Raw genomic sequence first — 15,086 nt, 5'->3', positions numbered from 1 at the left:
CTTTCTAAGGCCTGATGTCATATACAACCTCAGGTGCATGAAGCGACAGCTAAAACAAGGAAGTATTAGGAGTGCAATAAGTGCACTCACGTTCTTCCTTTGCATCCCATACTTGAATTCAAGATGTGGTTCAAGTTGCACCTGCAAAGGAAGAAGGAAAGAATCGGGAGCACACTCGTCTACCCATGTACTATCTGAAATCTGGCATTGGTTGCCAGATGTGAAATATTGACATTATTTTCAGCTCTCCCACCCCACTATGTGGCCACTAATTCATTTCCCCCTTTCCCATATAAATAAAAGGAGTAAATATACAGAGCATTCTCAGACATAACCTGACCCTCTCCCACCCCAAATTATGAAAATTCTCTCTCAAGTTACATGTCTCCCACACTGGGCTTATAAGGTGCAAGGAAAAAAAAGTGAGAAGCAGAAAAGTCAGAGTTTACAGTTGAGGAGGGGAAATGTGCCCTGGAAAGAAATAAGCAAGAAGAGAGCATGTGCCATTCCAGACCTCTGCTTGAGTCTAAGGCTGTGGATATAGGAGAAACAAGAACCCTTTGGGGACTCCATCACAGTCTCAGGTTATATGTGTCTGTAAATAAACCATATAGCATAAAGACACAACAATCTCCACTGTGCCTGTAATGGTTCTAGGGGTTGCTTGTGCGTAAATCGGCACCACGCTTGGCTAGGTTACCTGGGTGAACCCTTTCTGTCCGGACAACTACACACCCGTGGCTGTCTCAATCGCTGGCAGAATCCGTCAGTGGGCGTTTCTTGAACTTCTTCCAGCAAAGAGGCCATTTGACGCCTAGTCTCCGCCTACTCTCCCTGCACGGAAGCCTTCTGCGCAGGGAGGGTGTGGGCAGCAGAGGACCCGTGCTCTCCCCCCTGGTCTCCGGCGAGGAGTCATGGAGCCACCTCACCGATTCCCCCATCTGCCCCCCTTCTCCACTGGTGCTACGCTGATTTCCTTCCCCAGAAGATGGGCTGCCTCTCTCCCTCCTGGGACGCTCTCCGGAATCCCTCTGGAGCCCTCCCTCTCCCTCTGGCTCCGATGGCAGTTCCCTGGCAGCGCCCAAAAGGAAACACAAACCCTTGGTAAGTGTCTGGAACTCCTGGAATCTCACAACACTTGGAGATTGGGATGGCACGCAACCATATTATAGTGGGCAGAGAGTGGGCCCTTAAATAAGAAATTAAAAAAAACCATAGTTAGGAGGACAATAGCAAACGGAAGAATTCAACATCACACTATTATAAATGTTACATCTGCATAAGCCCATCTGTTTGCCAGATGGAGCAATCCCCTCTCTCCTTCCCTCCCCACCATGTGCTATTCTGTGGGTTTCCCTGACCTGCCCACAGCCAGGGGGGTGCACAGGGGGAGCAGAGGGGAGAAATCCCCATTGTGCAGGGCTTCTGATGATAGTGAATCCCACCCAAAGTCTTGTTGCACCTTAAATATATTGTGGCATTATCTCATGGAATAAGATATTTCCTCTACAGGAACCACATGTGCAATATTTATTGTTTACTCCAACATAAATATGGCTAAGCCTACATGGTGTTAAACACCATTTAAACAATAATTTATAAAATATGAAAACTGTGTTTGCCTTGTATGATACAGAGGAGAAATCTGTTTCACACACCTTGAGATTCTTTTTTACAAGTTTTCATTATAAAATGACATAAGCTTTCATAGATGCCAGCCCACCTCTGATGCAGTTGGAAATTGTAGAAGGCATTCTACCATTCTAAAATTCTTATGCAGAATCTTTAGAGTGTGCAATGAATTAATTGCTGTTAAGCCCTCAACTAATGCAGTCAAATTTCTGTACAATGGTACCTTGGGTTAAGTACTAAATTCGTTCCGGAGGTCCGTTCTTAACCTGAAACTGTTCTTAACCTGAAGCACCACTTTAGCTAATGGGGCCTCCCGCTGTTGCCACGCGGCCACCGCACGATTTCTGTTCTCATCCTGAAGCAAAGTTCTTAACCCAAGGTACTATTTCTGTATTAGCGGTGTCTGTAACCTAAAGCATATGTAACCTGAAGCGTATGTAACCCAAGGTACCACTGTACAGAGGAAACAACTAGCCACTCAGATTCATGTGAATGCGAGGAAGCATTAAGGAGGAAGAAGAAAGCAGAAGGAATAGCTGAACTGAAAAGGAGAAATGTGAGAGGTGTTGATGCATATTCTGGCCCTTCCCTGTCATACACCCCAACTCTTACCATCATATCAAGTCCTCCTTCTAAGCCAGGAAGCCTTTCCTGATCAACTCCAAGGCAACAACTTGTTTTACTCTTTTAATAGTACCTCAAGCTTCATCCAGTCACTACTTTTTGGAAGACTTCCTTTAGGTTACTTCTGTAACATGTTCCTTTATAAAAGTTAGCCAAAATACATCAGAAAAAAATAACATTGCATACATGGTTTTAGTAACCATCTTCCATAAGTTATTAGTTTTCTTACATATTTACTATACAATGTATAAAATCTTATTTGACTGCATTTTGTCATTGTCACTATCATTTTGCATTCTAAAGTATTACAGATCTTATGTGGCTTTCGAGCTGCAGTGTACCACCGTGAAACTTATCTTAAAAAATTTCACTATTGCATGATAATTCTCAAAACTCTGAACCCAAACAGCTTTTTCTAACTATCTTTGACAGTTCTTTTGTGGCTCTTTCTACCATCATTTCCCAGATCAGTGGTTTGTGTGCCATGTGCAGACATGATGGGCAGCAAAACTGGGGCAAGTAATCTAATAATGAAGAAGATGCCCTAGCTGTACAACAAAATTGTGCCAGCCACATGTCTGTTAGTGAAGAGACAGTGTGGAGGCTTCAGAAACAAAGGAGAGACCTCATACAGGTTCATGTGGAAGGAGGTGCCTCCTTAGGAGTTATTCCACCTCAAAAGGTTGCTGCAATGATAAAATAGGCCAGGGGACAACCTCCCTCCCTTGAACTTGTTATACTAAAAGGATTATTTCACTAGATGTAGCCTTGGGCTTAATGTTTAGCCTTAGATGTAATTGGGAGATGTCTATCTCTGAGTATGTGACCTCATTATTAAGGAACATTGTGCACAGATCTGGTATGAGAGTGTTTCTGCTCTGATGAACATATTCCTTGAGTCCCAAAACTTCTTTCTGAAGAAATATTGTGTTCTCATCCCCACTCCCCGTCATTTAATGACTCTTTCCCTAGTCATTTCCACTTTGGTATTTTTCACTGAGTCCAAACATTCTGGTAGATGAAAGGAATGCTCTCCTGAAGCACTCTTGAACAGAGACAATCCTGATATATCCTAAAGTGGAGGTATGCCTCCATAGATGCTATGCAGCCACTTCTTTAAAGCAGACCATTTGTGTACAGCATGGTTTTTAAATAATAATAATAATAATAATAATAATAATAATAATAATAATAATAATAAGTGACACACCTATGAAGCACTGAGTTTGTTATAGGTTTTAATGATAGCACAACAATAGCAAGAGTTCAAATTAATCCCAGGAGAAATTGTAATTATGTTTATAACATTTAGTTCTTAGCAAGGCTGCCAATTAGTTACTACTCACATTTCTTACATAACAGCAACTGTGCTACGAAGCTGCAACTATCGTCTTAGTCAACTATAAAGTTCACTGAGTGATCTTGGGCAAGTCACTATTTCTCATTCAAGCATTTCTCACAGGTTGTGGTGAAGATACAATACAACAGCCCCCAACCATTGTTCGAAATTAGCCTGACTATAGACCACTTAGGACCAAGTAAAGATGCCCAGGTGCCAGGATGGTGTCTGACATCTCCACATCTGGAGGTGTATGCCTGTGGATCATTGGATCTTGACTGTTTTCACACACTAATACCACATTCTGTAGAATTCTATTAGTTATATTTTATCTGCACAATCAGAATGAATTTCAGGAACCAAAATGCTTTTTCTGTGCAGCCTGAGCAGGAGCAGCGAACAACATTATAGTCAACTGTTGTCACTTGTCTTCACTTACCCCACTGTCCTGCTTACACTGGTGAAGAATATTCTTAGGTTATGAATGGTCTGTGTCACTATTAAGAAAAAGAGCTGGAGTAGACAAATATATATGTGAACTGTCCCTGGATAAAGTGACTCAAAAGTTCTTAACCTTGCTCTAGGTTGTCATACAACTAGCCAGATGTTTAACCGAGAATCAATCACAGTCAGTCTATCATTCAAAAAAATAAGAGTTTATAGTCTTGCCCCCAAATGACAACTAAACATTTTGTTTTGATTGTAATCTTGGTTTAAGGAGTCATTTGGTGCCTAGCTTATAAATCTGAGTTTCTAATACTGTCCCCAGTACACCATGCCCCTCAAGCTCCTTGGAGAGCGACAAAAATTAAAATTAAAAAATAGACAAATGTTAAATAGGAAGGTAGTTGGTGGAATTTAGTATTATTGCAATATTGGACATGAGTATTAGGCATCTTTGGGAGCCAAGCATGGCTGAAAAGTCGGGTATCTACAGTAAATAAAATTATTAGAGTTTACCACTGGCCCTATCCATCTCATAAGAAATTGATTCAGTCTCTCCCATAAATTCCAGGCTCATGTCTTTGACACCACAGTTCTATTGATTGACTGATTGACTGATTGATTGACTGGATTTGATTTGATTTATATAATGCCCTTCATCAAAAGATATTTTGCCTATAGTTTTTGAGTGCTTCTAAAGTGTAAGGAGCAAAGGAATAGTCAACATGACTGCCAGGTTTGGACCTTTAAATCACCTATACAGTTTTACTTGGAAGTAAGCCTTACTGAGCTCAATGGGGGCAACTCCCAGGTAGAGGGGAGCAATTTTGAATTAGCTGCAATCCTCTACCCACATTGAGAACATACATTTGATTGTTTGTTTGGTTTGCAAGTCAGAACAGAAAACAAACAAATGCTGCAGTATTGTGGGATAGGAAAGGATGGAGTCTTTTAAAAAATAATAATAATAAAACCTAAAAACTAAACATACCTCATCCATTTAGTTCTTCCTTCTTTAACCATCTAACCACAGAAGGACTATTTTTATACTCATTACTAGTAAGGATGAGATTAACAGTACAATCTTGTACACATCTGCTCAGCAGTCAATGGAATGTATTCCCAGGTAAATTTGTACAGGACTAGATCCTAAAGAAATATAACAGGGTTGATTTAATTCATAGTATGTGTAGGAATGTGAGGTAGTATAACTTTGTGTGATCTGGCAATTTGAGGAGACTTATTTGCAAGGCAGGATTAAGCACATGAGATATTTTATCACATAATGCCATTACATTATCCTGGTAACCAGTAACTGCAAAAAGGTGGCTTAACATCTCATAATGAAACCATAGGAAGATAATTTTTTGTATGCAATGAACAAAAGGAAGAACAATTGTATTATTCTTTGTATTAGTTTCAAAATGTGATAGCTACATGTGGGTTAGAAATCTTTTCCCCAAACCTTCAATGTTAAGACTGAAAAAAACCTTCACTTTATTGCGTTCAGTCATTATAGGCAAAGCATGAATCAATGGATCATCTAGGTCCCTAACAGCAGTGCTATTTTTGTAGAAAAAGAGGTGCCAGAACTCTCCATGTGTGTGAAAAAGAGGTGCCGAAACTCCCTTGTTCTCTTAGAATGGCAATGGTGCTCACCTGAGAGATGACGGAACTGAGTTCCTGGGAGTTCCCTCTGAAAAAAAAGCCCTAACAGTCTGGTTTCTGGTTCGGTTTTGGAACTGAAACAGCCTTGGTCACCGTGATGACCTTTATCAGGAGAGAGAGAGGGAGTGAAAATCTGATGGTAGTCCTTTACTTCTCAGTGGCTTTTGACACCACTGGGCATGGTGTTCTGCTGGAGAAACTTGAGGTGGAAGTTTGAGGCACTGAATTATGCTGGTCCCACTCTTGCCTGCAGGGTCACTACCAGAGAGTAGCATTCGGATATTGTTGCTCAGCCCCATAGCTTTTGAACTGTGAGGACTTGCAAGGATCCATTCTGCCTCCTATGCTATTTAACATCTAAATTAAACTGCTGAGAGCTGTCATCTGCAGATTCTGAGCATGGTATCTTTGGTATGGTAATGACACCCAGCTCCATTTCTCAATTCTATTGGAATCAGGAGACACTGTGAATGTGTTATACAGGTGTCTGGAGACAGTTGTGGACTGGATGGAGGCCAATAAACTGAGCCTGAATCTTGTTAAGACAGAAGTGTCATGAGTAGGTGATGCCTGAGTCCAGAAGTTAGGTGTAGGACCTGTTCTGGGAGAAGTTGCACTCCTGTTGAAGAAACAAGTTTGTAGTCTGGGAGTACACCTGGATTCTAACTTGTCACTAGAGTCTTGTTTGGCTTCTGTGGTTATGAATGCTCATGCCCAGCTTTGTTGTGATTTGTTAACTACAGCTGTTTCTAGACCAGGATAGCTTGGTCTCAGTTTTCCATATGCTCTGGTGACCTCCCATCTGGACTACAGTGGTGCCTCACAAGACGAAAATAATTCGTTCTGCGAGTCGCTTCGTCTTGCGATTTTTTCGTCTTGCGGAGCGCGGATTCCCCAGGTATTAACGGTTTTACGAAAAAGGAAGCAAACTCGCAAGGCGTTTTCGTCTTGTGAAGCAAGCCCATAGGGAAATTCGTCTTGCGAAGCACCTCGAAAAACGGAAAACCCTTTCGTCTAGCGAGTTTTTCGTCTTGCGAGGCATTCGTCTTGCGGGGCACCACTGTATTGTAATGTACTGTATATGGGGTTGCCCTTGAAGATTTATAAAAGGTGCAGTTAGCACAGAATGTGGCTGCTAGGTTGTTAAAAGTGGTAGTCCAATGGGACCAAGTGTCACCAGTTCTGAAAGTGTCACCAGCTGCCAGTGAGCTGCTGGGTCCAAGTAACAGAGTTAGTGCTTATGTTGTATCAAGGCCTAAGCAGGTTAGAAGCCAAGTATCTAAAGGAGCATGTTCCCCTGTATCAGCCATGTAAGATCCTATGATTGGGAGGTGAGGCCTTCTGCTACTACTTGTTCCTGCCTGGTTGGCACTGACCTGTGATAAAGTCTTTTCTGTTCTAGCCCCCCATGGAGACTGAGGTGCATTTGCCTTCATTATTACTGACTTTCAGGAGGAAGTTTAAAACATTCCTGTTTCCCCAGATATTTGATGGCTGAAAATATCTGTTCCTGTCAACCCTGAGATCATTGTTTGAATGTTTTGATTTTCATAACTTTTTAACTGATAAAAGTTGTTTTACTGTGATTTTTGCCATCCTGGGCTCCTTCAGGAAGAAGAGCGGGTAAATTGAATAAAGAAAATCAATCCAGAACACAAACACAGAAGGCACCAGGAGAGAACTTTAGAAAAAAAAGGAGATGTAAAAAAAGTGTGAAAGTGATTCACTTTCCAGTTCTCACTTGATTTTCATGCCCTTTGCCAAGAAGAAAAGGCACAAGACTGACCACTACTCCTGCTGCTGTTCCCTATCTACTTGTGCCACTCTCAGCAGCCTTCACAGCACTGTGCTTTCTGCAACTGAGAACACACAGCAAGTCCCTCTAACTGTTGGCTGCAATCCTGTATTTCCGTTTGCCAAGCAGAGACAAAGGGGCTTTTACTTTGCTGGCTTTACCCCTTTTTCTCCTGGGGAGGAGGAGAGGTGGAGAGGTGAAAAGAGACAGCATAGTAGTACTAGTAGTAGTAATTTTATTTACTGCATTTTTCCGTCTATAAGACGGCCCCATGTATAAGACGCCCCCCTATTTTGGGGGACTCAGATTTTAAAAAATGGGGAGAGATGTATCCATGTATAAGACGCCCCCTAATTTTTGACATTATTTTTAGGAAAAAACCTAGTCTTATACACAGAAAAATATGATATATATTGCCCATCTGACTGGGTTACCTCAGCCACTCTGGGCTATTTCCAACAATATATTAAAACACATAGCTGAAAACATATAGTTGCAAGGGAGGGAAAGCCTGGAGATCTGAGCCATGGTGGACAACTGTACTCAAATACTTGTTTGCAAGTGAAGTGGCAGCAGAATTTTTTAATACAGTGGTGCCCCGCAAGACGAACGCCTCGCAAGACGGAAAACCCACTAGACGAAAGGGTTTTCCGTTTTGGAGGCGCTTCGCTAAACGAATTTCTCTATGGGGTTGCTTCGCAAGACGAAAAAATCTTGCGAGTTCCCGCGGGTTTTTTTCGCTCCCCCCCCCTTTCCTAAGCCGCTAAGCCGCTTATCAGCTGTTTCGCTGATAAGCTGCCTCTCAGCTGATCCGCTAAAAGCCGCTAGACCGCTAAAAGCGCTAATCCCCTAAGCTGTCAATGGGCTTGCTTCGCAAGACGAAAAAACCGCTATACGAAGAGAATCGCGGAACGGATTAATTTCGGCTTGCGGGGCACCACTGTATATGTGTAAAATACAATAAGAACATTTTTGAAAACTATGTAACATCAAAAATTATGGCAGCTAGTTTTGCTAATTTATTACTTTTGACAACACCAAAAGTAGTTACCCCATCCAAAGAGACAAACGCCAGTTGTGAAACATGTAATATGCACAATAGGGCCCATGCATAAACACTGAATGCATTTTATTATTTCTACATAACTATGCTTAGAAGGATAACATAAACATGTTGCTTTAAGTACCGCAATGAAAAGCTAATTATATAGAGCAGATCATATTCTGTGCACTACTTCCAGAATATTTCATTAAATGGCATTAACTTACCAAACATCCTTACCAAGTAATACATGCCACATTGTGAAAAGCAAAGGGCTCTACAAGAGACATTGCCATGCTATGCCTTTATGGACTAACTATTTCACCATTCATACTACAGCTTGTTGCACCTGGAAGTGAGCAGTCACAGCTACTGAACTGTCTGCTTCTGGAGAGAGCCCAATTATAAAGCAGAACATGGCATCTTGCAAGCAGCACCCGAGTCCAATTACACACACACAAACACACGCAAAATATTTCAATCATTTTAGCCTTATTGTTTATCACTTCTATCAAGAATTTTTAAGCCCTTTAAGCCCTTGCTTAAATCTTTAAAATTCTACAAATCTGTTGTTAAATGCTGCAAAATCAGCCTCAAATTTATCCAATGAGAGCACTGAACCACAGACAGAACCAAGAATTAGATAAGCCAATTCATTTTGAAGGATTACTACAGCTTTAATGACTAGCTTATACTAAACTTCTCCTGAAAAGTCCACAGATGCATGGCTCATTTGAATACTCTTATGAACAGAAGAAAACACGGTGTGTTTATGCAGCAAACTTAACCAACAGCTTTCCAAAAATAAATTTGCTCCGTACCCAACTGAATTGGACAAGACCACCTTGACAAACTATTCATAAAATTCACTACACCTTGTACCAAGCCTCCTGCTACCCTAAATCTTTAACTCAATTGTCTGGAATGGATCTCTCCATGTATCAAATTACTTTCATCACAGCAGATCCTGAGTTACACCAAAATTTGCATCTTAGAAACAATAACATCCAAGTGCACAGAAAAGATGGTTTTACTTACTTACAGTGCTTTGGTTTTTGTTATTTCAAATCTGCAAAGAATACACAGGGAAAATCTCCTGGACCTGTGTAATGGAGAACCAGAAGCACAAATTCATTACTCCCCAGATAGACACAGCAGGATAGCTTAAATGTTACTTGCCTTCCGTCAATCCAAAACTTGTGTGCCAATTGATAGGCATTCTCCTCCTAAAGTCACAGGTTGTAGGCTAAAGGTACAAAACCTAAGCCTTTACTAAAGAGACCTGAAATCTACTAGACTGACTTTTACAAGGAAGGGACTAACTCTACCCAGTGATACCGCACACTCTTTTGCACATATAATGTTCCAAATTAAATGTATGGCACCTCCACGTAGGACTGGGAAGGACTCTTTTACTAATTTTTTTTCTTTATGTCTATTTTAGAATTTTAATATCGATAAGGTTTAATTGACTTTCATCACTTTTCATATGCTGCTTGTCTATCCCAGGACAATCTGTGATTTGTTTAAAATATGGTTTGTGCAAAAAAAGCCAACTTCAAATTGTGGCTTATGATCCTGAGATTACTCAGAGTATAGTTAAAACCAATCACTGTTAACCTTGGTTCAGACATGACAAAAAAAAACTGGTAGCGGTTGCTTCTAATGTCCTTGTGAAAATGCCAAATGCCTTAGAGATTTTTATTTTTTGGTGACTAATTAATTAATTAATGTTATCACATAATGGTTCACACAAAACAGACATCATCATAGTTCTAGTTACAGGTAGGTAGCCGTGTTGGTCTTCCATAGTCAAAACAAAATTAAAAAATGCCTTCCAGTAGCACCTTAGAGACCAACTAAGTTTGTTATCAGTATGAGCTTTCGTGTGCATGCACACTTCTTCACACTTCTTCAGCAGCATCATAGTTGAAGAGGCAGCCCCCCCCCCTCTCTCTCTCTCTCTCTCACACACACACACTCTTTCCAAGACTTTCACTTCATGGCAGGCCAGTTGCAAGAGTTATGAACAAACAGCTACACTTGCAGGACTATGTTAGCACTACCACCTTTTTCCTGATAGAGGCTCTGTCCCATTAAAAGAACAAAAACTCAAAAACTGTGGCTTTCCCCGTCTCCATGCCAGAACAAATGATGACTTGAATTTATGCCTATTATATCAGTTGACGATACAAATATTCTTGTTTGGAAAAGAAAAAGGGCAACCTTCTATAGAAGGTTCTATATTTTAGTAAACACACTACTGCTTTCACTTTAATGACTCACTAAAGGCAGCCCTCCTCTACATTGGTCTATGTCAAGCATAGGCAAACTCAGCCCTCCAGATGTTTTGGGACTACAACTCCCATCATCCCTGACCACTGGTCCTGTTAGCTAGGTATGATGGGAGTTGTAGTCCCAAAACATCTGGAGGGCCGAGTTTGCCTATGCCCTACTTATTTGCAGGGACAAATGCTCCCCCCACCCTCATATAAACATAAACTGGAACAGTGTTGAAACACAGTGCCTGTATTCAAACATAACACTAACTCATCATATACTACTACATAAGCAAGCAGGGCTATGCCCACGTCCTTCTCCCTTCCCATCTAGGGCAGCTACTTGGAGATCAGAAGCATTTGCCTTAGTTTTCAACTAACTGTGGTTTATGTTATGTACGAACTGGAACAAACAGATTAAGCATTTTAAGCATTTCTTTTTCCAAAAAAGCCAACTTCAAACTATGGTTTACGACCCTGGGCTGCACAGACAAAACACAGTTAAAGGTAAATTTCCATTTACTTAAAGGCATAACAGAAGACAAGGAGGGAGAGGAACAACTCATGAACATAACACTAAACTTTGGTTTAATCTTTTATCTAACCAGGTCATTGTACTGCAATCTTCTCAGGATCCAAGACTAGCACATTAAAGTATGCTATTTATTCACTTAGGTTATTTGTACACTGCCCTTCATAAAAGTTAAATCCAGGCTTGATAGTCTTGTAATATACAATGAATCCTGACCACATTGATTGAGATCTGAAAACTAACCACAGAAATATCAGCTTTCATTTTTTGAAATTTGAAATTTGAAGACATTTTCGTCTTGCGAAGCAAGCCCATAGGGAAATTTGTTTTGCGAAGCGCCTCCAAAACGGAAAACCCTTTCGTCTAGCGGGTTTTCCGTCTTGCGAGGCGTTCGTCTTGCGGGGCACCACTGTACTGATTAACTTACAAGGGTGTTGTTGGAAGGATATCAGAGTGTTCAAAGTGCTACAAACACATTAATAGTGCTATATAAATAGTGAGTATTAGAACAGTGTCCATATGTAATATATGCTACATTTCTTTATAAAAAATTATACCATAGTCCATTTTGGCTCATTATTCTGGATAACTACAAAAATCTTAGATCAAGTCAAGCAAGCAGATTACTGAACAAGTAGATCATTTTATAAGCTGACAATAATTATTAGTTATTTCTCTGAAATAACTAACAAAATTGAAGTTGGAAAACACAATGGGATTGTGACCAGGCCTATTTAAAGTATATGCAGTTCACAGACACTGCTGGTAAAGACAGATTTACCGTATTCACTCGAGTCTAATGCATCATTGAATCTAATGTGCACCTCAATTTTCAGAACCTTGAAACCAAAAAAAGTATTTGCTGACAAATGTAAATGTGCCATTGAATCTAATGCACAACTTAATTTTCGCAATGTAATTTGGCAAAAAAGGTGAGCGTTAGATTCAAGTAAATACGGTAGATATGACAACTAAACACTACTAAGCATTTTCTTGTAAAAAAAAAAAAAAGTGCACGAAAGCTGCATGTATACCGCCATACGTGATATTCATGTGTTAGAAAGCAACAACAGTTTCTAAGCACATATAGGCTGCCAAAAAAGAAGCATACACAATTGCCACCTGTGACCTATATAATAGTTCCAAACATTTTCTTATTGAGTATGCTTCAATGTAAGAAAGGCATCAACACTTAGAGACCCCCAATCAAATAGGTCCCAATGAAACAAAAGCCACAAAAGACAATAAAATATCTGCTGCTTCATACCCACCCACTTTATGGAAATATATACTGGGCAAGTCTCCTTTAACATCTACTTAACTTGCGTCTCCAAAAGCTGTAAAACCAAACATAACTACTGCACCATGCCCATATATTACATATTTGTATTACATAGTTCAGAGACTCTGGATTCAGAAAGACAGTGATTCAGTCCACACACACCCCTCAATTTAAGTTTCCCCCAGACTTTTTATCTTGAGCTGATGAGCAATTTCATTCCCACAGTCCCCAGTGTGGCTTCCCCCAGTGTGTGAATATTGAAAATAATGGTGGGTGTTGTTATGAGTTTATGAGTGCCAGACTCCTATAATCCATGGATCCAGCAAGTGTTAGAATTTAATCAACTCTTGGGGTGTTAAACTGAGGGCCGGACACATCCAATCCCTAGATCCAGCAATTGTTAACAGCTAATTAAGCCAAGCTACCTTTCCTGTGCTGAGATCTCCTGGATGGGTTATTAAGAAAACAAAGGATCAAGGGGCTCCTTGGAGATGGCAAATGGGTAGGGGCACCCACCAGCAAAATATAAAGCCAGAGTTTAGAATAGAGAGGTGAGGAAATCAGTGATATGTTGGGGGAGAGAGTGAGAGAGCCATGTTTAATGCCTGCTTGAATCCAATACTGTGGTTATAGAGAAACAAGACCCTTTTGGGGTGTTCAATACTGTGAACCTGTCCATTGCATATATGTGTAAATAAACCATGTCACAAAGACACCACAGTCTCCACTGTGCCTCATTTCCAAAAGGAAACACAAACACTGGGTGAGCACCTGCAACCCCTGGAATCTTGCACTGCTCAGAGATTGGGGTGGCGGACAATGATATATTGAAAACAGGTTCAGAAGAAGGGGCACCTAGCATTACTAAAGAGAAATGATGTGAAGCAGAAAATTCTCCAAAACAGAAAAGTTTCCAACGCTTTATTTTTCTGCAGAACATTTAGTGTTTCAAAAGTTGATTAGTAATAACAAATGGATGCCAAATACACTATTAGGCAAACTTGGCATTCAATGCTTTTAGCTTTGTTTACTAAGTAAAACAAGCATTCTACATTAGATCTCAGGCATTTAAAAGTTCTGATTTAAGTTGCCATATGCAAATTTCCTTAATTTCAATTCTTTTCCAGAAAACCTACATCACAGCTAGAGAGAGAGATTGAGAACTGCTGCAAAACCTAGAGTAACACGAGGGCAATTTCCGCGAAGGAGAATGCATTATTACAAATGATAAATCCAGCCAAGTTTGACAAACCTTTCATCACATGTCATAAACTGTATTGCATAGAGTAGCAAGAGTACTATCTCCAGTTATTAATATTCTTACTTAACTGCTTTTAAAAGATTGGCTGGAGATCCTAATTTCTTTTCCGTACAACTGATTCAACATGTCCTCTCTCTACAGCTGACTGTCTAGAATTTAAGATACTGTACACATAACATTCTTCCGTGCATGGCCCTGATGCTGCGAACCCGCCGTCTCCCTGCTGTAAACCAACAAGTGCACCACAACATCTGCACGGAAAAAGACCGTCTAGGGTAACTCCAGCATATCGGTCCTCGCTACTCAACATCACCTGCAACACATCGCTCCCTAATCTCTATTTCCCTGGACCTTCTTCCTTTAGCTCTACCCACCTTGCCCTTGCTTGCTTTCCGCCCCCTTTCCCCGCAGCCTCTCATGAGAACCGGGCTTCTGGTCTTCACCCTCCACACCCCACACTCGCGACTCGAGCCAGAGCTGTCGCAGCTCAGGAACGGGGCGCCTAGCAACCTGGCCCGACTCCTCCAGCCGGGTCCACTCCAGGCAGCGGGGCATCTTCCCCAGCTGGACCTCCGCCCATGCCTCCCCACTCACCCTGCTGGATGTCCCCGTTGGCACCCCCGGGGACGGGCACGTTCAGCTGGCGCTCGGGCTCCGGCAGGCAGCGCCGGCAGAAGGAGTGCAGGCAGGGCAGCAGCTTCGGCTCGGCCTCCCGGCTCTGCAGGCTCTGCGCGCACACTGCGCAGGTGTCCAGCAGCGACAGCGGGCCCGGCGCGGCGCTGGAGAGGGCGGGGGGCGCGGGGCTGGGGCCCAGCGGAGCCAGCGGCACGGGGCCCGGCGCCGGGCCTACGCTCACCAACACGGGCGCCGCGGCCTCCGCCTCCCCGGGGCCCTTGTCTGCCGCCACCGCCGCCGCCACAGCCAGGACCACCGCGCCGGGACTCTCTCTCTCCTCGGGCGCGGCGGGGGCTGGAGGGGACGGGGACGCAACGGCCGCCGCGGCTGAGGTGACCACGGCCGCCGCGGCGGAGGTGACAGACTCGGTACCACCCCCGGCCTGCCCGGCCTCCCCAGCCCCCTCCCCGCCACCGCCGCCTCCTCCTCCTTTGTTTTCCGCCATATTTCCTCCTTTGAACCCGACTCCCCGCTTTGCTCACGCACAGGACCGCGCATGCGCCCGCAAGCACG

The 15,086-nt window shown here is 42.3% G+C and overlaps 1 protein-coding gene across 7 annotated transcripts in view; it reads right to left on the bottom strand.

The window, feature by feature from the left end:
* Positions 1 to 15,083, bottom strand: part of TRIM33 (tripartite motif containing 33) — a 57,776-nt gene extending 42,693 nt beyond the window's left edge. For 3 of the 7 annotated variants that reach the window (XM_081864893.1, XM_081864894.1, XM_081864895.1), the window contains exon 1: positions 14,493 to 15,033. In XM_081864893.1, the coding sequence (XP_081721019.1) occupies positions 14,493 to 15,018 (526 nt within the window). In that variant the 5' untranslated portion in view covers positions 15,019 to 15,033. Of the gene's footprint in view, positions 1 to 14,492 lie in introns of all 7 variants that reach the window. The other 4 variants (XM_081864889.1, XM_081864890.1, XM_081864892.1 and 1 more) reach the window with 3 other exon arrangements.
* Positions 15,084 to 15,086: the final 3 nt, after the last annotated feature.

Source organism: Podarcis erhardii (genome assembly GCF_964252035.2).
Source record: "Podarcis erhardii genome assembly, chromosome: 6".
NCBI classification, from domain to species: domain Eukaryota; kingdom Metazoa; phylum Chordata; class Lepidosauria; order Squamata; family Lacertidae; genus Podarcis; species Podarcis erhardii.
Note: the sequence above shows the minus strand (reverse complement) of the source record. Positions and strands in the feature narration are given on the sequence as shown.